Here is a 24,897-nt window from a genome sequence, read left to right as displayed (position 1 = left end):
CTTTCTTTCTTTTCTTTTCTTTGTGTGTGTTGTGTTGCAAAATATATATCCCAGTTCTGTTTGTACTCCTTAGATTTGCTGTTAACACAAAGTTTTTTATAAGGCTGTTTTATTTCTTTACAAAGGATAAAAAGAGGCTTGTGATTGTCCCATTGTGCAGCACATTACACATTAGATATTAAATTAACATTAACATATGAAAAAAAAAACCACCTCCTCATTATGATTGCATTGGTATAGTGGGGATTTCTACCGTGTTTACTTCAATATATATTTGTAATTTAAATGAAGAAAAAAGGAATTAAATAAATTAATATAAACTCAGAACAATATTTTATATATATATATATATATATATATATATATATATATATATATATATATATATATATATATATACATACACCTCCTTTTAATTTATTTAATAAATATTAAGACACAGAACATTAATATAGGACGATGGCTGGAAAAATTTATACAAAAATTTAAATAGTAACACCATTTTTATCTAATCAAGCATCTAGATAATTAATGAAAAAGCAAATATTTCTAATTGTATGCCCATATTCCCCCCCCCCCCCCCCCGCCCACACCCTTCATGTACAATGAAAAACCATTATCTGTCCACATAGAAATAGATCATCTTTTTTTGTTTTTACCCATGTCAGCTGACAAATATATAAGTCAGATGGTAATACTACTGCAGAAAAAAACTAACTGATAGAAACCCATAGGGACCATGCATATCTTTCAAGACATTTTTTTTTTTCTTTTTTTTTAATGACATTTTTTGTTTTTATATGAATGAATGTATAGTAGGACTGAAGAACACTAAATACTGCAGTTCCAAATCCAAATAGCATATCAGACTTAATTTGTACAATACAATAAATACCTCAAACTGGATTAAGTATTACTTTCCAAATTTGTATTAATTCATTAGCCTTTTTTCTGCATCCTTTTATTAATGTACATCATCAGTTAATACCGATTTCATTGTCCTCTTCCCTGAATCTGGAAAAGGGATTACCAGTTCCAACTTCCAAGTTAGTCTTCTCAAGTCCAGTCAGGGGAGGGCCGCTCCCAGTGCGAGACCTCTCCATCCCTCCTGACATTCCACCTACAGCAGGAATGCCACCACCACTTATACTAATGGGAAGGGATGGAATGCCTCCATTCTGAATGACAGAGATCTCATTGTTTTTCATTGCTAGTCCATTGGTAATGGCTACAGCATACTGATTCCAAAAGCCTGGGTCTACATTGATTGCTCGTGCTGCAAGATCCTTCTGAAACATTTCATTGAATTTTATAGCATCTCCCCCTAGGAGAGCCATCGGATTGTCCACTGACAGTCGTCTTCCCCGACGGGCTGGGGCATTGTTCCACATGTGAGTTCCCATGTGGACCTGAAATGAGAATGCTAGTTCAGTTTATATGCATCACAAACAAACAAAAAAATATATAAATAATCTGTACTTATATGCATTTCTGATGTGGTTTTAGGTATGTGGTTAGGTATGTGGTTAAGTATAATTTTGTAAAATTAGTCTGCTTTATAGATGTATACCAAATACATAGAACTTTGTTACCTTGCTTTAGTAAATTTATTCTCATTTGAAGTTATTAACTAGTAAAATTAGTAAAAATATAGCTGTAAAGAGAATTACAGTGCCAAGAACCTTAGTGGCAGATCTGTTAAAATAAATCGTCCCACTTTATATTAAGTGGCCTCAACTACCTGGTACTTACAATTAAATTACAATGGAAAAATGCACTTATTGTGTACATACCTGTTGTTACATTGTACTTGTATTTTTTAAATACCTGCATGTAATTGAATTGAATTTTAATTTAATAATTTAATAATTGCAATTAATTTGTTTTAACATTTATAATTACACTGTTGGCCCATCCTGTCATGATTCTGCCCTCGTGTCCTTGATTTTTCCTAGTCTTGAGGCAGGATCATGACAGACCCATGTTTTGTGTACAAGCGCATGGCCTTGTCTTTGGGCCATGTGCTTGTGTTGTCTCGTTCCCTTGCCCCGCCCCCCTTATCCTAGTCGTGTCGTGATTGTCCTATCTGTAACACCTGTCGTGTCTTAATTGTTCCCCCTATTTAGATCTCCTAGTGTGCTCTGTCCTGCGTCGGTTCATTGTGTTTCTCAGAAGTCTTCTACTTATGTGATCGTGTGTGAGATTGTGCTGTACCCTCTGAAGTCCTTGTATTACCGTGAGTGTTTGTAGTTAGTGTCAAGAGTTTGTTTGTTTTATCAATCCTGCCCTGTTAAGTTGTTTAGTTCCTGCCCTAGCTGTTGTTTTCCCCCTCGTGGGTTTTGTTTTCCCCTTTTTGTATTTAATAAACTCTTTGTTTTGTACTTCCTGTCTGCACTTGAGTTCCTCCCTTGCCTAACCCTGACTGAATGAACCGACCACAAGGGAACTCAGCAGACAGGAGGCAATACTGGATGTTGTCAGCCAGCAAGCGAGATTGTTTTGAGGGCTCTCGCCTTGTGGTGTTCCGGGGGACCAGGGGAGGTCGTTCCGGAGCGAGCGGGCGAGAGGAGGAGTCCCAGAGGTCCCCACCTACCCAGCTGCCAACGGTTCCAGAGGGTCGTATCCTGGCCGTGGCCACTCTGGGGGATCAGGCACATCCCTCACCGAGTCCTGAGGTGCCTCCCACACCCGTCGGTCTCCCCGGGAAGCGAGGGAGACGGTTATCGTGGGAGTCTGCCTCGGAATCGTCGGAGTCAGCCCTGCCAGAGACCGAACTCCCCCAACCCGCCTCTGACCCAGCTGTGGTCTCTGCACCGCACCCAAGGAGGAAGAGGAGGAAGAGGGGGCCTGCCGGTCCTGTGACCCCGTTTCCTCCCGTGCCAGCAGCGGAGAGCGCTGGCGTGCCCGAGCCAGCAGCGGAGAGCGCTGGCGTGCCCGAGCCAGCAGCGGAGAGCGCTGGCGTGCCCGAGCCAGCAGCGGAGAGCGCTGGCGTGCCCGAGCCAGCAGCAGTGAGCGTGCCCGAGCCAGCAGCAGTGAGCGTGCCCGAGCCAGCAGCAGTGAGCGTGCCCGAGCCAGCAGAAGTGAGCGTGTCCGAGTCAGCAGCGGTGAGCGCTAGCGTGCCCGAGCCGGGAAAGAAAGCTGTATGCAAGTCGGCAGTCGTGAGAGCGGAGGAGAGAGCCGCGGCCGACTCTGCAGCAAAGACTCTTGTACAGTCGGTTTCATCTCATAAGGAGATGCCAATTGTCCTAGCTGCTAAAGCATTTTCTGATTATTTGTCCCGTCTTGTCCAAATTTTAGAAATCCCCGTCAGTCCTGTCTTGTCCCCTGACCCTGTCCCCAGAAGTCCCAAATGTCCAGCCGTTGTCTCCCCGTGTCCTGTTGATGTGGCCCCATGTCCTGTTGATGTGTCCCCGTGTCCCGTTAATGTCCCCCCGTGTCCTGTGGTCCCCCCGTGTCCAGTAGATGTTGTCCCCCCGTGTCCAGTAGATGTTGTCCCCCCGTGTCCAGTAGATGTTGTCCCCCCGTGTCCCGTAGATGTTGTCCCCCCGTGTCCCGTAGATGTTGTCTCCCCGTGTCCAGCCGTTGTCTCCCCGTGTCCAGCCGTGGTCTCCCCGTGTCCTGTTGATGTGGCCCTGTGTCCTGTGGTCCCCCCGTGTCCAGTAGATGTCGTCTCCCCGCGTCCCGTAAGTGTTGTCCCGCGTCCCTTGTCTGGTCCTGTCATGTCCCCTGTCAGTTGTCCCGAGACCCCTCCCCGTCCCTCACCACCCAGACCTGCCCGTACCCCCCGTCGTCAGCCTTTGTCCTGTCCTCCTAGGATTCCTACCCCTCCCACCCGCCCTGGTCTGTCCCCCATGAACTTTGTGGTCCCGCCCCCTCCCCTTCCCTGTTTGTTTTTTTTGATTTGTCACCCCAACCCTGCCGTTGTGTACTCATGTTTGCCTTTGTTGTTATTTGTCATGTCCTGTTGGTTTGTGTCTGTGTCCCAGTCTGTCATGTCAGTCGTGTCCCGTGTTTGATGTTCCCTTGAGGAGCGTCTGGAAGCCGCTCCTTAAGGGAGGGGTTCTGTCATGATTCTGCCCTTGTGTCCTTGATTTTTCCTAGTCTTGAGGCAGGATCATGACAGACCCATGTTTTGTGTACAAGCGCATGGCCTTGTCTTTGGGCCATGTGCTTGTGTTGTCTCGTTCCCTTGCCCCGCCCCCCTTATCCTAGTCGTGTCGTGATTGTCCTATCTGTAACACCTGTCGTGTCTTAATTGTTCCCCCTATTTAGATCTCCTAGTGTGCTCTGTCCTGCGTCGGTTCATTGTGTTTCTCAGATGTCTTCTACTTATGTGATCGTGTGTGAGATTGTGCTGTACCCTCTGAAGTCCTTGTATTACCGTGAGTGTTTGTAGTTAGTGTCAAGAGTTTGTTTGTTTTATCAATCCTGCCCTGTTAAGTTGTTTAGTTCCTGCCCTAGCTGTTGTTTTCCCCCTCGTGGGTTTTGTTTTCCCCTTTTTGTATTTAATAAACTCTTTGTTTTGTACTTCCTGTCTGCACTTGAGTTCCTCCCTTGCCTAACCCTGACTCATCCCTTCCCTTAAACCTACCCAGACCACCAAACTTGTTCCAAAAGTGTTTTTCAATGCAATATGAACACAGTAAAGTACACTGTACTTATTTTTTTCATGCAAGTACATAGTAGTTAAGGCCACTTAATATAAAGTGTGACCATAATTTTCATAGGACATTGTATCCCTGTCAGGATTTGACCTTATTTGTCAAGCGTTTCAGTTCCTGTTTTGCCTTATTTGGTCTGTTTTCTGTCCTTATTTAGTTTGATTATTAGTTGATTCCCCGCACATGTCTGTCCTTCGTTATCCTATCTTTATAGCCCCAGTATGTTCAGTTTGTGTTGGTCAGGTCTACTTGTTGTCTATGTGTGTTGCTCAAGATCCTTTTGTGGATTATTCCCAGTGTTTCCTTGATTAAAGACTGTTAAACGTTTCCTCACAACTCCAGCGTGTTCCATGAACAGCGTTATATGACAATCCACAGTTAAGACTTTATGAATAGTGGGTTTAAAGCCATAACTAAAACTGCTTATTATTTTTTTTAATTTCCCTCAGTTGTCAGCTATAAACATCAAAATTAAAAGAAATAAACATTTGAAACATATAATTCTGTGTGTAATGAATGAATTTGGTATACAAGTTTAAATTTTTGAATGGCATTAGTGAAATAAACTTTTTGATAATATATATATATATTTTTGATATGATTATATAACCAGCACCTGTGTGTGTGTGTGTCTAATATATATATATATATATATATATATATATATATAGCCTTTTTAACTGTTATAGTGCCACCTATGTTCTGAGCTCCATAAAAATTTGCATGCTTTTTGAGAATTATCTGTTGAAAAGTGTCTGATGCAGACTTGCACTTGCACTCTCAGACTTACATTCTCACACTCACACTATCAGACACCACCACAGCAACTTGTCTCCAATGGCAACACACACAATTTGTGTCGATTGCAGGTGACATTGTAATATTTTCTTGTCTTCACTACCTGGCTTCTGTTGATAAATGTTGAGAGGTATTAAAAAAAGTTATAAAAAATAGAACAAAATAAAAATAAATACTGGAAGTGATGTAGCAAGTGGAAGCGCACGTGTCTAAGAGTTGCAAGTCTGAGAATGCAAGTCTGAGAGTGCAAGTGCATGTCTGCAGCCAGATCCTCTCGTATCTGTTGCATGTGCTCACCTAGTTTCATGAAGTTTTGTTTTCTCGATTAGTATTTATTTGCTTTTGGGTATATTTGGACTTACCCTTTTCTAAAAAAACATTATAGCTACCCAAAGGGAAAAGTTCAACATTTATTTATAAAAAACTTTCTTTGATAATTATTAATCTAGAGAGTACAGAGAATTGTGATGCAGTGTTTTTAAAGAGGTTGAGCAAAAAAAACTAGCACTAGTTCCCAAAAGTCATTTACTGTGACCTCAAATTGAGCTCTTACATAGTTTGAGGTTGGTGAAAATATTTACTTCCATTCAAGAATTATAGGCATTTAGTAAAAATAGCCTTTTACAAACGTTTTGGCATCCCATCGCAAAGGTTAACTTTTTTATAAATAATTATTGATATTCACTCTCCAGAGAATCTTTATGCAATTGTTTGGCTCTGATTGTGCAAAAAAACAAAATGCTAAAAATTTGTTCTCAAAAGTAGGTTTAAAAAAAAAATTTCAATTCAATAGGTTTCAATAGGCATCCAAGGTATGTGTTTTTATTCAGACACTTGAGCCTGCGACTAACAGTTTAGGACTTTTATTAATTATTATGAATTTTTGATCGCTGTAGCACCACCATCAGGATGATTGGGGTGAGCCTTGTTGACGTTATAGATTGTTTGAGTACTACCATGCCTCCAAGTTTCAAGTCTCTCTGATTTATGGTTTGGTCTGTCTGATCACTTTTAGATGGGGAATGCTGATCCTTGGCGCTATGGGCTTGAACCCCTAATTAGTGTCATTATTTAGATTAAGTCAGTTAAGTTTGCAAAAGGCAACAATGCCATTCAGATTTTTCAGCTAATTTCAGTTAATTATTCAGCTTGAGTCAGTTCAACATTGATCAAAGGTAACACAATTTATCCCCTGCCCCTTCAGTGGTCTGTGAATGCCACTGACGATGAACATCCTTCTTAATAAAACTGCTTTTTGGTCCCAGCTGGTCCAGGCATGATATGTTCAAAGCTATACTTAGGGGTAATTGCCAAGGGTTTGTATAGTTGTCAAGGTCTTTGCTGAGCATCTGTACTTAGGCCTATAGCTTCTCTCATCTTGGTCTTTGCTCACAGTGAAGGGCTGTGTTATGGTCATTCCTGGGTGTACCACCATCTGTCAATATGCTAAAGAATTGCTAAAAACGTTTCATAACATTTTTCAGATGAAGATCCAATAAGGGCTGTGGGAGAAATTTAGAAAAATATCTTTCCAGAATGTTCACAGGCAATATGAATAATAATAATAAAGTCAATACAAATACAATATTGTTCCAGAGGTTCAATATGGTTCAGTGCCTACATACCTTCTGTGCTTTTCCTCTAATGAGTTAACATATTCTGCAATTGTACAAATTCAATAATTACAATATAGATGTTTTAACAGTAATTAATTTGTACATTTATCAGGAATCATATCATCCATTCTATTATATTTGATTTCTGTCATTATAACTCTGGGAGAGTTTAATAAAGCATTATGGATGGCAATTTTAATGTCTTGGCAGAATAAATCTGCTACACTGCTGCTGCTGTGGAAGAGCAAGTACAGAGATTGCTACTACCAATACATCCACAGACATGTTCCTGTGAGCATGTAGGAATAATGTATGCACATATAATGTATGAAATAACCCCTGTGTATAGCAAACATGAAATTACCCTGTAGCAGATCTAGGTGGAGGTGGAGCTGGAGAAGGCGGAGGGTTTCTGATGCACACTGCAACTGTTACAGCAAGCATTAGCGAAGTATTTGAATGTTGAGCAGCAAGCTAATTAGCTGCTAAGAGAAACCAATCAGTTGTGCCTTGTGAATGAAGATGTAATTATATCAGACTGAGTTAAAACCTATCGCCTGCGCCATCTAGAGTTTCATGACAGAACATTGAGTGTTCTCCAGTTCAAAATATTGAGGAATTACGTGTTTTTAAGAAATGTAGTGGAGTAAAATGTTAAATACTATGCTTTGTAATGGAGTGAAATAAAAGTTTCACGAAATAAAAATACTCTGATAAAGTGGAAAAATATACTTTAAAAATAATTACTGTCCACCACTGCAAACAGATATATTTCTATAGTAATACAACAAATATAAAATAATATAGGCTAAATGTATTTTACCATACCTTCAGATTTCCCTTTGTGGTGAAGGCTCTGCCACAGATGGAACAGCCAAATGGTTTTTCTCCTGTGTGAGTGCGCTCATGGATCTGAAGAGCACTAGCTGATGAAAAATTCTTCCCACAAGATGTGCAGTTATGCTGTTTGGGGGTCCGCCGAGGTGGAGGGGATGCCAGCATCGGTGTAAGATTGGGGCTTTTTGTTGTCTGAGAGGTTGTGGTAAGTATCTGGGGGCCAACTGGTAAGTGGGGCACCTCACACATAGCCAGTGGTTTATTGTGTCCATTCTCAAATCTGACTGTGCTTGGCTCTGAGCTCACAATACTTATACCTAAAAAACAAACAAACAAACAAACAAACAAAACATTATAATAAAAAAACAAATAAAACACAGGATTAAAAAAAAACAAATTATTTGAATTTGAATATACAAGCTTTAACAATATGTAAAATATAAGTATTATTTAACTATTATATTTAAATATTATAACTACTTAAATGTAACTATTATAGTTAATTAACTGTGTGTGTGTGAATATATATATATATATATATATATATATATATATATATATATATATATATATATATTAGGGGTGTAACGATAAGCGTATTCGTATTAAACCGTTCGGTACAAGGCTTTCGGTTCGGTACGCATTATGTATACCGAACGGTTCGTTGGACTAATTAATTATATTTGAAAAAAAAAAAAAAAAGAGAAATATTATGATATGCGTTCAACAAGGTAGCCCAGTAACCCAAACGACGTAACAGGCAACGCCCCTGACACTCACGAAGAAGAAAAAAACACCAATTTATAGTTATATGTTTATGTTAGGCTACTCAGTCAGGCGCTCGCTCACTCAGTACGCGCTGAAGGCTCGTTGCAAAATGGCCAATGCGTTTAACAGACCAGAAATAGAAGATCCTCCAATAACCAACAGGTCTGGTGTTTGGGTGCACTTTGGATTCCCTTTAAGCTATAATGGTGATGGCAAGAGAGTGGTGGATAAAAAACAACGGTATGTCGCATCTGCTACATGACAATAGGGTACACCAGCGGGAATAAAAAAAAAAAAAAACACCAGCGGGAATACTTGAAACATGTTAACTCATTTACGCCGACATCACCTTATTGTGTCAGTATCTGGGAAAAGACGATCTGGTCTGTTAAATGCATTAGACATTTTGCAACGAGCCTTCAGCGCGTGCTGAGTGAGCGAGCGCCTTAGGGGCCGTTCACATATCGTGCCTAAAAACGCGTGGAAAACGCAAGTCGCACCGCTTTCTCCTCCTTTCCAAAGCGCTCGGGCAGAAGCGCTCATGAGGCGTCTGTCTTTGCTAAGCAACAATGACGTGCTCTCTCCATGAGACGCGGAAATTTCAGCAAAGGATAAATGGATTTGCAGCTCTAAAAATCGCTTGCAGTAGCTATGCTACTAAATTTATTTCAAAATTGGAATCCATATACAACTATGATCAGCTGTTCCTTCATCTTGGCTGAGTTTTCAACGTTGTTACGGGAAAGGATGAAGCTGATTGGTTAGTTCTTGTCACATGACCTGCGGTGCGCTTGCAGCATTCTGAAAAGTTGAGATGTTTTTACATTTTGCTCTATCTAAAACATACCGAACCGTGACATCAGTGTATCGTATCAAACCGAACCGTGAATTTTGTGAACCGTTACACCCCTAATATATATATATATATATATACACATCTGTTTACAAATATATACGACTACCTCTGTCTTTTCCCAGGAACAGCAGACTGAAGGGATTCTCGTCTTTGACAAATGACCTAGTGTGCTGTGCAGCAGTGAGATCTAATGCGCCGGTGTTTTCTGATACAGGAGAAGGGGTATCTGGCTGTTCAGACTTCACTGTTGCATTCCCTGAAGGAAGATGTAGAGCTTCGCCCTCACTGTTATTTGACTGGGTAGGGGACTTGGAGCGATGACTCTCACACTGACTACAAGTAGGAGACAGAGCCTGCATAGAGCCAGATGATTCAGATTGTGCTGGACTCCCAACACTGTGATTCTCCAAGTCTCTTACAGTGGAAGATGAATCATTCTTAAACATGTCTTCATTTTTCCTATCTGTTCCTCTCACATTTTCTGGAGGCATCAGGCTGAAAGAATTGGTTGTTTTAACTGTTGAGTCAGTAAGCTTAATTTCCTTCTCCAAACCAACAATGCTAGATAAAGGAGAGGTTGGGGGTGAAGTGCTTGGAGAAATCTGTGTGGATAAATGTTTTTTGGGTGAGTCCACATTCCCTCCTTTATGACCTGTTTCATCCTCTATTGCTTGGTCCATCTCATCAATTAGCTCTTCGTCATAACTGCTCATGGTATCTAAGTTCGTTTCATCAAATGAAAGATCTCTATCCATGTCCAGAAAACTCTCAGGTTGGGGTGTGTTTGGAATATGTCCACCCATATGCATGCGGATGTGTTGCTGCAGAACAACTGCATTAGTAAACTTTTTTTGGCATATGGGACAAGAGTGCTGTACCCGGAGAGGAGGCTTTGATCTGTGAACCCCAAAGTGTGTTTTCAAATTACCCTTGGTTGTGAAAGCACGACCACATATTTTACATTTAAAGGGTCTTTCTCCTGTATGGATGCGATAATGCATCTTTAGAGCACTCTGACAACTAAGCACACGATGACAGATGACACATTGGTTGGGGTCTGTCATCTTTTTATCAATATTTTCCACCAACTGCTGTAGTTTAGAGGTCTCTGATGTTTGCATAGAGTCCAGGAGGCCACCAAAAGGAAACTTAAACTGACTGGAAACCGTTTGAAGGGATGAATGAGAGACAACAGAGGGAGTATTTGCTGAGTCTGTGATCTGTGTTCTGGTGCTAGTTGTGGTTGTAACTGTGGTTGTAGGAATCACTTGGGATATGGAAGTAGTCAATATGCTGGTTTCTTCAGGCCTGGTGGTGGAGATGGGTGCTAAATGAAGGGCTTCACGTTTAAGAATTGGTGGTGTGTCACTCGCCATACTAGGCTGTGGTGAACTGGAAATGTGTGCAATACTTGCCTCACCAATGAGGTGATTAGGAGATATAGATGTGCACTCACTTGATGGTGGTGATGGCCTTTGAGGTGACCTACTTAAAGGGGTAAAACTAGTTGAATCCCCATAGCTTCCTATAATACTGGGTATTGTTGGAGGGAGTTGCAGTGCTATTGACGTTGGGATTGTAGACAAAACAGGTTTGCTGTCCAGCCATGTGGTAACAGGTTTTTCCGGGGACAATGACATGCCATAAGGTATACCTGAGCTAGTTGGAATATTGTCCAAATACTCGGGTACTGGATAGGGGTTCATTTGAATGTGAGGATACTTTTCTTTGTGTCTCTGAAAATGGACCTTCAAGTTACCCTTTGTGGAGAAGCGATTACCACAAATGTTGCATTTGAAAGGCCTTTCACCAGTATGGGAACGAAGATGAATTTGCAGGGCACTGTCACTTCCAAACACTTTGGAACAAAATCTGCACTTGTGTTTGAAGAAGGGATCTTCTGAACTGGGTTTGGTGTCAAATAGAGAGACATTTGGGGGCTTTCCTTTGTGATGCTTCATTAGGGCGGAAAGAGGATCAAGAGCATTTGTTGTGGCTGCAATACTGGCTAGAGGATTAGGGAAGATAACACTGCTGGATGAGCTGTGAGGTACAAGAGGAATGCTGGAGGGGGATTTTAGCGATCTTCCATGAGTCTGTGTCAGAGGACTAAGTGTGTTTTTTGGAAGTGAAATACCACAACTTATTTCACCCCCAGTTCCTGTGCTACTAGTGGTGCAGCTATTGCTGCCAGTCGACTCTGAGCATGGTGGCATTTGAGAAGGAACCACATTACTGGTTGATGGATATAAGGAATTAATTTTGATATTGTTTTTCATCTCAGAACTGTCCACTTGGCCACCAGTGTGTGGAACACTGGCACAAGCTACCTCCAGAACTGAAGATAATGAGGCTGAGACCTGTTCATTTAAATAGGGGGGGCCCTGGATAGGCAGCTGATGCACAGAAGGTGTAATGAAGCTATGCATATTAAGCTGACCAGGCATTGTGGGTATGTTGGAAGATGAAGTTACTTCTAAGGCACCAGTCATGCTCCGGTCTACTTGATGATTGACAGCTGTCTGTGTGGACGCTTGTTTGTTTATTAGCGTCACCTGGCTTCGAATCTGCTCTATCAATTGAAGCTGGTGGAGCTGTTGTTGCTGCAAGGCCATGAGCTGGTCAAGGATCATAGGGATGGCTATAGTTGATGCTTCACCAATAAGTGCTCCCCGGGCACTCTGAGAGAATTGAGCCACAGCCACACGGGTTCCATGCAGTGTTCCCAGTGTGACATTAGTGCTGGGTATAGTGTATCCTGCCCCAGAAGAGTGCTTATGATCTTCAGGTTGAGGCAGGCTTATGTCTGGCTCTGACAATGTAACTTGATCTTCAGAATGTATGTGTTTCTCAGGAGACAGTTCCACTTCCATGGGCTCATATTCTTTCTCCAGGACAGCAGCTGGGTCCAGTATCATCTCTGCTCCTTCAACACCTTCAGCGGGCATGTGGCTTTCCTCTACTGCATCCTCACTTTCTGCCAGCTCACTGCTGCAGCTGGGCATGGGTGATGGCTCAGGTAGGTAGTCCTGTGTTTGGTCTGAAGTCGCTTCATTGTCACTGATAATTAACACAAGTGGATTCTTGGTACAGGTCTTCAGATGTTCACAGAAATCAGTCCACTTAAAGAACTCAGCACAACACTTTTCACACACATGGGTCTCTTCACTCCCACTGCGGCTCTCATTTCCACTGTCTGAATCATCTAGTCCTTTACCTATGACTGAGAAGAAGTGGAAAATGAAGGGAAAATTAATATATTATTATTATTATTTGCACAATTAAATAAGTTTTACCCTTCTTAACAAATTTTGATAATTCCACTCTTCTCTGTATAGCCAGCTAATAATTGTATTTGTGCAATCTGTATAAATTTAGGACTATCAGTTGTTGACATTGTCATTTATAAGGGATTCAATTCAAGTCATAGATTTAATTTTTTTTAATATAAGCTAAGGCCAGTTTATATGTATAAATGAGGTCTCACTTGGATTTACCAATAACATAAAATTTCAGATTTTCATTAACACTGTCAGATATGTAATCTACAGTATGCTTTGCAAACATCTTTGTTTATATAATATATTTCTTTTGACAAACAACAGCTGATGAAGTAACTGCATGTTCTGTACAGTTGACATATCATACCATCCCTTATTCATACCTAATCATATCTGAACTGTTTAAATCATGCATTTGTTCTTTTATACATTTTAATTTGTACAAATAAATTCAGTGCCAGATATTTTGTGCATTTGTATGCATCACATGCTTCATGTCAATTATTTCGCAATGTGCTTAACTGGGAGTTTAGGTCGGGTATGAATTTTTGTTAATTATGTTACACAACAACAACAACAACAACAAAAAAAAAACAGTATTTAACATTGCCATGTGGACCTTGGGGAATGTTTTTTTAAATGTATTTATTTATTTTCCTTTACCTTTTTTTCACCTAGCAGTCAGTAATGTTTAGCATATTAATTATTCTGTATATTCTACTGTAAAATGATTACATTATTTCATTATATATAAACTAGAAACAATTTAGAAGATTTTTCATTTTTATTTTCTATTTTAAAGAGAAAACTAAATATAACAATAAATAAATATGACACATTCCTATACTGTCTATCTCAAAGACAAACTAAATCTCTCTTTTTCACTATAATTATTTAATCCTTATTGATTATTTTTCTTATATCTGTAATACAGACTGATAGATTATATGATTAAATTATTTATTTATTTATTTTCCTGGATGTAATTCAGTATTTTAACAAAGAGAAAATGTCATGCCAGATGAGTGTGTGTGTGTCATATATCATAAAACAAATTAAATCCCCAGACTCACAAATGTTTAAAATGCAACTCATTGACTACCTTTTTATAAATAAATAAATACTGTTTGTGATTTTTTTTTGCGCTTAAGCCAAAGTGGCTGAAAGTATTCTACATACACTAGTACACACATATACACAGCTGTATATAATACACCAGTGCCAACCTACAGCATTTGCTGACTACTTCAAAGACTTTCTAATATTAAGCTTTTTAAGTAAAAACATCATCCCATGCCAGTAACCAGTGATAAAAAGAGCAATGCCAGGTGAAATATATATATCAATATATACTGGGAAAATAGTGTACAAAAATACACAGTGAATGCTAATGTATCAGGCAAAAAAAAAATGTATGTAAGATTTTTGTTGTTTGATGTTGTAAACTGTGTTAGATGAACAGCATGGCAAGGAGTTTGATAAGAGCTATTTTGTTGTTTGTACATGAAAGACAACAGTAAGATTATTATAATTAATACTTTCGTAGAACATATGTAAGCCACTTTCCTCAGGTCATCAGAACATCTGTACAAACTGCATTTAAAGCTTGACATCTATTGGCCACCCATGATGGTGCCATAAAGCCAAAGGTTAAGTGCATGCAGTATCAAAGCACTTTAAAGCAGCCCTCCTCGGGGACAAATAGAGGGTCAAAACGGACTGTTGGGGGGTGGGGCGGTGGTGGACAATGATTGTTTCTTGTTGGCACACCATTGGGTTCCCACATAAAAGAGTTTTATTTTGTTTTGTTTTTTTTTTCTCAAAAGCCAGGCAACAAAAAGATAATAATAATAATAATAATAATAATAATAATAATAATAATACACATTTAAATACTTGTGGAAAGAAGAACAGAGGATATGTCTAAAGAAACACTGCGCTCATTAAGTAAAGGATAAAGTAACTTAAACATTCTTACTGGAAAACATTCCACTAAGTGAATGTGAAATATAACAATGGTCTACTGGACATTTAGACCTTAGTCAGACCAAATTCTCACAGTATGACCAATCACATCATTAGATTACTGTAATGGGGAAACAATCAATACTTCTGTTGCTAATCATATGCATCAGAATCCAGATAATACATGTATACTGCCAAAAAAACAAACAAACAAAAGCAAAAAAAAAAAAAATTATATATATATATATATATATATATATATATATGTGTGTGTGTGTGTGTGTGTGTGTGTGTGTGTGTGTGTTCTCTTGACTTACTGCGATTATTATAATATGTTACAAAAATGGCAACTATGTATGATGTAAATTATGTACTAATAGATTTATGAATTTTTCTGAGTCACATGCATATTTATACTATTGTTAATTCATTTTTTTTAAATAAACATTTTATATGGATTGCTGCTGTGCCTGTTTTGCTTGTTTACTGCTTCACACTTAGTCATGAGGTTGTTAAGGCATGAGGTGCTTTAATTTTGACATTCATTTTGATTATAATTTCACAGATTAATTCCACATAGGAAATACAGTGACTCCTAAAGAGTCATAACATATAACAGAAAATAATGACAAAATAATGACCTTAAAAACTAATAATAATACCATAAATCTTTTAGTAATAAATATGACAAAGTAGCTGATATTAGAAGAAATGTTACAATAAGAATGTTCAGAGTTACTGAGCCTAAACAACAGCGATTTGAGGTAGGTTTTTACTTTACTGTGATTAATTGATAATGATGATGATGATTATGATTATTATTATTATTTATAATTATTAACTGATTTACCAGAAACTGTTTTTTTTTTTCTAGCTTTTTTTTTCTTCAGAAAAATAGAAACATGTAGAAGACCAAATTGTTTTGATTCATGAGTGCAATATCAGTGAGTTTGTGCCATTGTCAGTAAACTGACACCTATCTTTCCTTCTTTCCTTTTGGCAGTGATTTAGTAATAATTGTCAAAATATAAAGTTAAAAATAAGAACAAAAATTTAAGAACATGTGTGTGTGTGTGTGTGTGTGTGTGTGTGTGTGTGTGTGTGTGTGTGTGTGTGTGTATGAAGAGTTTTACTTTAATTGCAATGTGCAGGTCCTTTTCCAGGTTACTAAAGTGGAATAACTGAACATAAATATAGGAGCCTGATAAAAAACCTGATTTTAGATGAAAATTTCAGATGGCACTTAGAGGCTTTTGCATCTGAACTCTTCATATATATATATATATATATATATATATATATATATATATATATATATATATATATATATATATATATATATATATATATACTAAGCAGAAAAGCTTTTTTAAGCAGAAAATCAGCCCGTTTTTATTTAAAGTCTGCGTAAAGAAGTTCGGTTAAAAGTTTGGAGTGTCTTCCAGTAAGAAAACCTGTTTTTAGGATGCTTCTGCATAATTACACACAGACGCACACAAGATAACGATAAATGAAGTTTCGTAGGTGAATCTGTCAACTTGAACGATAATCGCTGTATTACGAATTTATTTTATGCTTGTTTAGCTTTATTAGTTTGTCATTGTTTGTAATTTATTTGTTACATTAAGGAATATTTTAAATTTCATATACATTCCAAAATACATCGTTTGCTGTTTGTTATTTAAATATGATATGAATGCCACATTTGAGAAAATCATTCTAAATATTTTCAATTAGCCTATCGAGGACTAAACTAATGTACATTCAACTGAAGCATTTTAGCATCAAATTAACCTTCCGCTTTGACTTAGATATGCTAAAATATAAGGTCAGAAAAATTAAATCTCACGTGTCGTAGTCTACTCCATATAAGAAAAGCGAAAAACAAAACAATGCATAACAATTTTAGTAAACTGCGAAATAAGCTTGCAAAGTATGTGCAAATGCATTGAATAAAACCATTTTAGAATAATACCTTATAATTAAAAAGAGTCCGTTGTTTGTGCTGATTTAATAACGCACTAAATGGAAAAGGGATTGCTCACCGTGCTCAGGAAGCAGCTCCAGAAGTGAAGGGTCCTCGTCCGATCTCAGCTGCTGTGGTTTTGCTTGCTTTCGACGGGACATTCTTCCGCTGCGAGATCTTCCTCATTCATAAAGCCTACATAAGCAGAGATCCGCTGAAAATCTCAACAAGTCAAGATGCAAAATAACGGAGATGATCTGCTGTTATGTGGATGTATCATTATGACAGTCAATGATACTTTGGATTGGCAGAGCTCCAGCTGGCACACTTATATATGGAAATGAGGGACGGATTCCGCAATTTACTACTTCACCTTCCAATTTCACCATCCACCCAAAATCACCTCTAACGCCCAGAGACAGGAGGAGGGTCAATTGCCTTCTTTGCTTTGTTAGGCTTATCCTCAGAAGTTCATTTTAGCATGATTTTACTCTGAACCATAAATTGTATAAATGTATATTCCCAACAGTTAGTGAGAGTTAAATGGTACGGGTTGTTCCTGTTCAGAATAACTTTTCTGCTGGTTCGCAAGTTCCACTCTTCCATTAGTCGATACGATGAACGCGTAACATAATAATCGCGTCTCTTTCTTTCGATAAAGACAGGAAGAACATGTTGTCCGCCACCTGTGAAAAAAATAGCCCCACCCCCTTTTAATGCTCTTAGCAGCACAAATTGAGCGTACTATTTAAAGTTAAAGTGTTCGAGTCATGAAAAGTTAATAAGTTTGACGCATGATCCGTTATAGGCTGCCATTCCTTTCGGGAGAGCACGGTGGTTTGGTCTTCTATAAACTCGTTTAAATACTCTCGCTCCAGGCCTACAGATACAAAACAGTTGGAGTCAAGACCGTACGCAGGAGGAAAAAAAAGTTTTTTTTTTTTTTTTTTTTTTTTGCCGTTGTATCTGTCGTATTGGTTTATATTCAGCTGGTCGATGCGCTAGCAGCTGAAGTTTGTTAGTTGTCGGTGATAGCGCTGAAGAGGTGTGTGTCCATGTGTGAGACTGTGTGTCGTGTGTGAGGGATTTGTTGAAGGTTTGAGTTGAGCCCATTGCGCAGAACGACCGCTAGGATGTAGCAGGACACAATTCACCACAGCCCGTCATTTGATGCTCATGACTGCATGGAACTGACCTAATAAAATCGTTCAATAGGCTACATAAATTATTACTTATAGACACATACATATAGCCTATGAATATGAGCACAGATATTATTATTATTATTTGATGGTAAATAAGCGACATAGGCTAATTATAACCTTAAATCGATTAAAATAACAACAACAACAACAACAATAATAATAATAATAATAGGCTAATAATAATAAAACACACACACAGAGAAAGAGACACTTAAAGAACAAATGTATCGTGTTTATATGAGCTTAACATTAATTATTATAATTTGTTTTCTTATTACCCCCCCCCCCCATTTGTTTAGCCTATTGCATAATTATTTCAATGTATTTGTCGTATCTGTTTGATCCTGATTTAAATTTCATACAGAATGTAACTTAAAATAATACAAGATAATTAGCCTACAGTGTATTTGTCTTGTATGATGCCCCCTGTTTTTGTGTATAGGATAACGTTTTCTTATAAGCGATTTTTTTCTTCTCTACTCCATCACCTCTACAAAAGTTATGTCCAAAAAGATCTTAAATATTCTATTAATGTATGCAGAAGACAAAATCAACCATCGATTGCAAGAGTAGTATAGCTCAGGTCCTGTATCGATCGGCGTGTCCTGCTATAGAGAGAGATAAGAAATACTCAAATACTCTTTACTGCAATACAATTTCTTGTGACCTATCTGCTCGCTATACTTATGATGAATAGCAGAAGCAGCTAAGTCCTTTATTACGAAAGTGTTCCCTCGATGAAAAATCTATTCTTTATAACTAACTTGAAACACAGAACCCAAAATGCCCCCTTTGCGTTCATCAGCAATATGAATAGCCGTTTATAAGATATGTTTTAATATCTCTTTTACTAGGCTATATGTATCCGAGAGATGATGATGGAACCAGACAAATAAAAAGATACACAAAAATGTTCATTAATTCAATATAAAACACTCTCAGGTTAGTTTTATTACGTAAACTCTAATTTTGATTTTTTTTAAAGGGTAATACTAATCAGTTAACAAAATAGTTTCATATTTGATAAAGAGGTTAAATAGCGTGCCGAATGGCAGAAATTATTTAAATAGTGTGTTCTTATTGTAAAGCTCAGACAGACGAGGGCTAGAACGGGGAGGGTCAGTTCAGCGGTTTAGAAGACTGCAAATGTGATTTTACGAATCCGCTTAAAGATTCACGAACTTTTCTTAAATGCAAAGCACCGATACTGTGTTGTTTATTTTGTCCATTTATTCTTTAAATCTCGAGCGATAGATCAGATCAGTCAAACTCAGGAGTAAAACTGAATGCAGTAGCTACTGAACAGCGACGTGAATCATAGCAACACTTTCCAGGTAAATGTGTAGTCTACTGATTTAATATATATATATATATATATATATATATATATATATATATATATATATATATATATATATTGACGATTATATTGACGCATTGACGGTTGTTGTACTATATATAGACAAGTTATTCTGGCTCAGTGGCATGATCTGCACTTAATGAATGCGAAAATGTAAAACTATCACATTAGTTCCATTTAAGGTTCTTGTTGTGCCAGCTGAGCAGCCTCATTGCTTTATTCAAATTACAAAATGTAAGAAATACAAAATCTGTATGACACATTATTATTATTATTATTATTATTATTATTTATTCTGTATGACATAATAGTTTTCTCTTTGTGTCTGTGAAATATATTATGCATTAATTTTGTAGTCACTTATGTTTTTTATTTATTGTACATGGCAAATTAGCTAGTTTTAAGCATGCATGTATGAGAGAGAGAGAGAGAGAGAGAGGGAGGGGGGGGGGGGTTCATAAGGGAAAGATAAGTGGAAGATGATTCTTTGGGGCCCTTGACCACATTCAGCTAAATTTTAATTTAATGTTAGAACTCTGATAATGAAGGATGTAACACAACATGCAGCTCACAAACAGCATAGCTTTAATGTGTTGTCAGGTTTGTAACTAATTCTAATTAATTAATCGTATACCAGTGTTTGAAGACATTACATGAAATATTTTCATCAAAATTTAGAAAGAATTTAAAATATTACAGTCTGGCTTTAAGAATACATATAATGGACTAATATTAATCTAATATTTATCTAATTATCTTGAGAATCATCATAAAGGAGAAGATAAAAGTAAAATGTCATTGGACTGCAAGAGTCTAATTGAAACAAATAGAATTGACCACCTGAATTGTCATTGTGATTGAATTAGCAGCTGGGGTGTAATTGGCCTTTGTGCAGAAACTACAGCTTATTATTGAGAAAAAAAACGTGTTTGGGTGTATGGTGAGTGGAGGAGAGTGAGATCAGAGAAAGATCAGAGACATGTGAGCATGGCATGATGGTACAGGTTAGTTCAGTGTCTGCATCGAAAAGGAAATCATGTTGGATGCTGTGTAGTACTGCATCTTTACACATATGTGCATGTCTGTATCAAAGTGCTGAAGCTGTGGAAAATGCTAGGATCATCATCCAGGCATGAGATCAGTCTGTGCATCTTAACTTATTTAAACTAATTTCTTTAGAGGTACAACAAATTATTTTAAAATAAAGTAAAAAGTAAGGTTAATTTTTAGGTTTAATTATTAAATTATTCAAACAATTAAATTAAATTATATTCATACTGCTATATTGGCATGACATACTTAGGGTACATATTGCAAAAAGCTTTGTACTTAACTAGCAAAACAAATAAACAAAAACATAAAACACATCTATATATATTTATATAAACACATTAATGGAACTAATAATGCAAATGTGTTTGCTCATTACCTCTTAGTTTGTAGCATATATAAATATGATATGCCTCTAAAAAGGAAGTAGGTTATTCACTAAGTAATATTTTTTAAATTTGTCGTTTTCATGCAGAGACTGGAACTCAGGAATAATCTGTTGTATTTGACTGCAGTAAGTCTCTTAAGGACATGCATTTGTCACAGTGTAAGAGGAAGTGTTCCCCTTCTTAACTGCTCCTAATGTACATTCATTACAGATTCGCTGTAACCACATCTTCTTACAGTATGTCATCTTCTTTCTATGGCCTGCTGGTGATAACTAAATCTGTACTTAGTCAATAAATATATGTGTGTTATATTCCTGCCTGAGATGAGATAGTCAGCCAGACTATAATCTGTTTAGTCTCAAATAACACTGAAGATGAGTTTGTAAACAACCAAATGAAACAACTACAGCAGTTATAAACGTTATGGCATCACTCTCCTCATATCTATGAGAAATCAAAACGCTGCAGGTCAGTTCAAGTCATTCACTAATGCTTTTAAATGCAGTATGCATTTGTCATATATGAGTGCAGTTTAATATCAGTGGTATTCTGAAATTAGGAGGCAAAATCCTCAAAATTATTATTATTTATTTATTTTTATTTTTACAACTATAATTTCATAATCCAGTCCCATTTTCTTGGTTAAATAAACATTACAATAATAACAAAAATATACCCCGTGACTTAAGACTGGTTTTGTTGTCCACGGTCACAATTGTGTTTATGTGCGCATTCATGAATCAGTCTGAATGAACAATATAAGAGTGTTAATGGGAAGACTAATTTAAGAAAGAAAGTCAACAACTAATACATTTAAATATAACCACTTTGTTATGTCAAAATAAGACTTAAAATTGCTTGAAAACTTGATCTGTGGGAGTTGCATAATCAGCTTGGTAAAATACTGTAAGTATGTGTGATAAAAGTAAATATGTGTGTCTGTGACCGAAAAATTCTCTTTAATAGTTAACTATTAAAAAGAATAGCTGAACAAAAGTTCACAAATTAAATATATTATTTAAATTGTTACTGCCTTGATATGTTTTGGAATGTAAAATGCTTAAAAACACTAACTTGATGAGATCAACAGCCAAAAAAAAAAAAAAAAAAAAAAACATGGTATGGCTCAAAATTATTGATTTTTCTTTTATGCCAAAAATCAGAATCAGAATAAGAATTAACTTTATTGCCAGGTATGTTTACACTTAATTTGTTTTCATGACAGAAGCTTCCGCAGTGCTACAGAATCACAGTGGCAGAACAAAAAACACATAATAAAAAAATAAAAAAATAAGTAGGTAAGGAATAACAATATACAAATTGACAATTGTAGTTCAGGTATATAGCAATAGGCTGTTTATAAATCATTAGGATATTAAGTAAAGATCATGTTCCATGAAGATTTTTTTGTAAATTTCCTACTGTAAATATATCAAACCTTAATTTTTGATTAGTAATATGCATTGTTAAGAATTCATTTGGACAATTCAAAGTCGATTTTCTCAGTATTTTAATTTGTTTGCACCCTTTAATAGTTGTATCTCAGCCAAATATCATATCCTATCATAACAAACCATACATCAATGGAAAGCTTAGTTATTCTTCTTTCAGATTATGTATAAATCTCAATTTCAAAAAATTTACACTTAAGACGCAATTTAACACATGAACCATTCACAGCCAAACATAACCTGTCATATGCGGTCATATCTGGATGGATTTTTCTTATCCAATATTTTGAGGAGACACCTCACCTTTTTTCCTCCCTTCCCTACTCGGAGGAAACAACCCTGATAATATATATATAAATCACCCCCTCACTGAAATGAGGATTTGTCAGATTTAGCAAGCTTTTGAAACAGTTTTGTTCCTAAACTATATTACATGTTAATCTAATTCATCATTCATTCAGTCCACAAAATAAATAAATAAATCAATCATTCAATTAATTAATCAATCAGTAAATCAAATGATGAATCTATGTAAGGCAAACATGAAATCGAGGAAAGATGTGTGAGAGAATTTTTTTTTCTCATATGTGTTCATTGCAATATTTATTTTTAAAATGAGATCAGATTGAATAATGCTTCACTGCTTATAGTAGTTCTCTGTCCAATGGTTAAATGATGTCTGGATAATATTTGCATCTTGTGTTTGTAAACTATATTATATTAAACCTACAATAAAATTATTTGTAAAAAAAAAAAAAAATATATATATATATAATAATAATAATAATAATAATAATAATAAATGATGTAATAACATTAGCAATAACAATTAAGTTATTACCCAATAGTTCATGTGATAATCACTATTTGAAAGCTATGTATAGATCTATAAATTCAATACTTCTGTGCCAATTATTAAATACTGGTAGTTTGAAACATAGATACGATTGAGCTAATATACAATGCATTTTTGTATTTGATGAAATAATGTACTGCTGCTGCTTTATATGGAGTTACATCTCTCTCTGTAATCACTGTGTTTACAATAGTTTATTTGGTGAAGCTGTATGACAAAATCATTTTTAAAAGTAAAAGTATGTTACGCTGTCTCTCAAATAATATGAAACCAAAAGCATTATGCATAATAATTATAAAGGTATTTAATTTAGTTTAAAGCCCCACATGAAATCTCAAATACTCAATTATGTTTATTGCATTATTATTATTATTATTATTGCACTGTCCTTTATGTAACAATTTTATGTAGCCAGAGAGAAAAAAAAACCTGATAAGGGCCACTAAACCTGATAAGGGAAAGACAGAGAGTGGGTGAAAAGACAAACTGAACATGGTAAAGCACTGTGAATGACAGGCCGCTGCGGAGACAGGGTTGTTAGTTTATGTAGGCAGCGGTTGACTTGAAATTTTTGATCACCTTAATTCAGTAAATTCAGCATGAACTCTCTCCCGTTCCAGTGCTTTTATCAAGACCTCGTGTGCCTGTATTGCTTTTTTTGTGTGTGACCAGGATAGAAGATGGGGAAGGCGTGAATGAGGAGCTTTCCTCAGATTGCTGCTATTCTCCAGTTTATTGCATGCTGTCACTGGTAGTTTCAGCTGATGTCCAGTACAGCAGTGTTACTCAGGCCAGTAAAGTAGCTGCCTAACAATGGACAACAGAAAAACATACACACACGCACACACACACACACACACACACACACACACACATACACAGAGAGAGAGATAGAGCAGTCTCTGGTAATATTTTATTTTACGTCACTTTTGAAGTTTAAAACGATTTTACAATAATGTGAACTGCGTTTTGGGAATGTAATGAAAAAGTGAACCAATGAAAATGAGAAAATGAATTCACTCTGATAAGAGCTATCACACAGCAAATTCTAATCTTGAATATAAGACTTATTTGCTGTCCTTATAGTAATTATTTCAGAACGTAAAACTTATAAAAATAAAAAAAAAATATATAAGGAAATACGTAAAATACGTAAAAAATATATAAATATAAAGCTTTACAGTTGCATTTGAGTCTAAGATGTTTAAAATCATATTTCAATGGTCTACATTTTCTTTCTATTATCTATTTGATTAGAAATGTGTGGTAGCAGAGAGAGAGAGAGAGAGAAAGAGAGAGGAGAAAAAGGTTACCAACAGTCTGATAAAAGATGTCTCCAAAACACTAATTAAAATTGACTACCCCCTAAAATGCAGCACAACATGTTATCTCTGGATAATTCATTTAGAGCCACTATCTCAGTTTGAGCATTTACCTTTAATCGTTAGTGCTTTAGTGCTCAAAAATGCTCTCTGCTTTTATTTCATTTTCCACACTTTCCTCCTCATTGTCTCTTAGGGACCTCAAAATGACAATACGTTTTTCTTCACTCTGTCTCGTCAAAAGAGGATGCTAATCGAATCAAGTCAGCTAATGTTTTTATTCCTGAAGTGCTCTCCATGCCACATCTACAAGATGTTTGGAAAATGTACTGTGGCTCATATAAGTAACATTTTCTAATCATTAGCACAAGACATAAGCATTAGCTCCAACAGGGCAATTTGAGTAAAGCTTCATACTGCATATTCACAGTCTCTGAATTTAAAAGAAGAAGAAAAAGAAAAACAGCTGATATTTTATTTGATATTACCCTGTCAAACACACACAAAAAAATAATT

General features: G+C 36.7%; 1 protein-coding gene across 2 annotated transcripts; it reads right to left on the bottom strand.

Annotated features, from left to right (window-relative positions):
* Nucleotides 1–600: 600 nt before the first annotated feature.
* Nucleotides 601–17,615, bottom strand: LOC113091541 (sal-like protein 3). 2 transcript variants are annotated; one of them, XM_026257119.1, is made up of 4 exons: nucleotides 16,828–17,615; nucleotides 9,640–12,759; nucleotides 7,904–8,229; nucleotides 601–1,409 (listed from the first exon to the last, which is right to left on the bottom strand). In XM_026257119.1, exons 1-4 carry the CDS (start codon nucleotides 16,907–16,909, stop codon nucleotides 978–980), a joined length of 3,960 nt encoding a protein of 1,319 aa, XP_026112904.1. In that variant the 5' UTR covers nucleotides 16,910–17,615; the 3' UTR covers nucleotides 601–977. The 2 variants fall into 2 exon arrangements, with proteins under 2 accessions (XP_026112904.1, XP_026112905.1); XM_026257120.1 differs by having other exon boundaries at nucleotides 9,643–12,759.
* Nucleotides 17,616–24,897: the final 7,282 nt, after the last annotated feature.

This window comes from Carassius auratus, unplaced genomic scaffold, assembly GCF_003368295.1.
Source record: "Carassius auratus strain Wakin unplaced genomic scaffold, ASM336829v1 scaf_tig00214206, whole genome shotgun sequence".
Classification (NCBI taxonomy): domain Eukaryota; kingdom Metazoa; phylum Chordata; class Actinopteri; order Cypriniformes; family Cyprinidae; genus Carassius; species Carassius auratus.
This window is presented reverse-complemented; position numbering and strand designations above follow the sequence as displayed.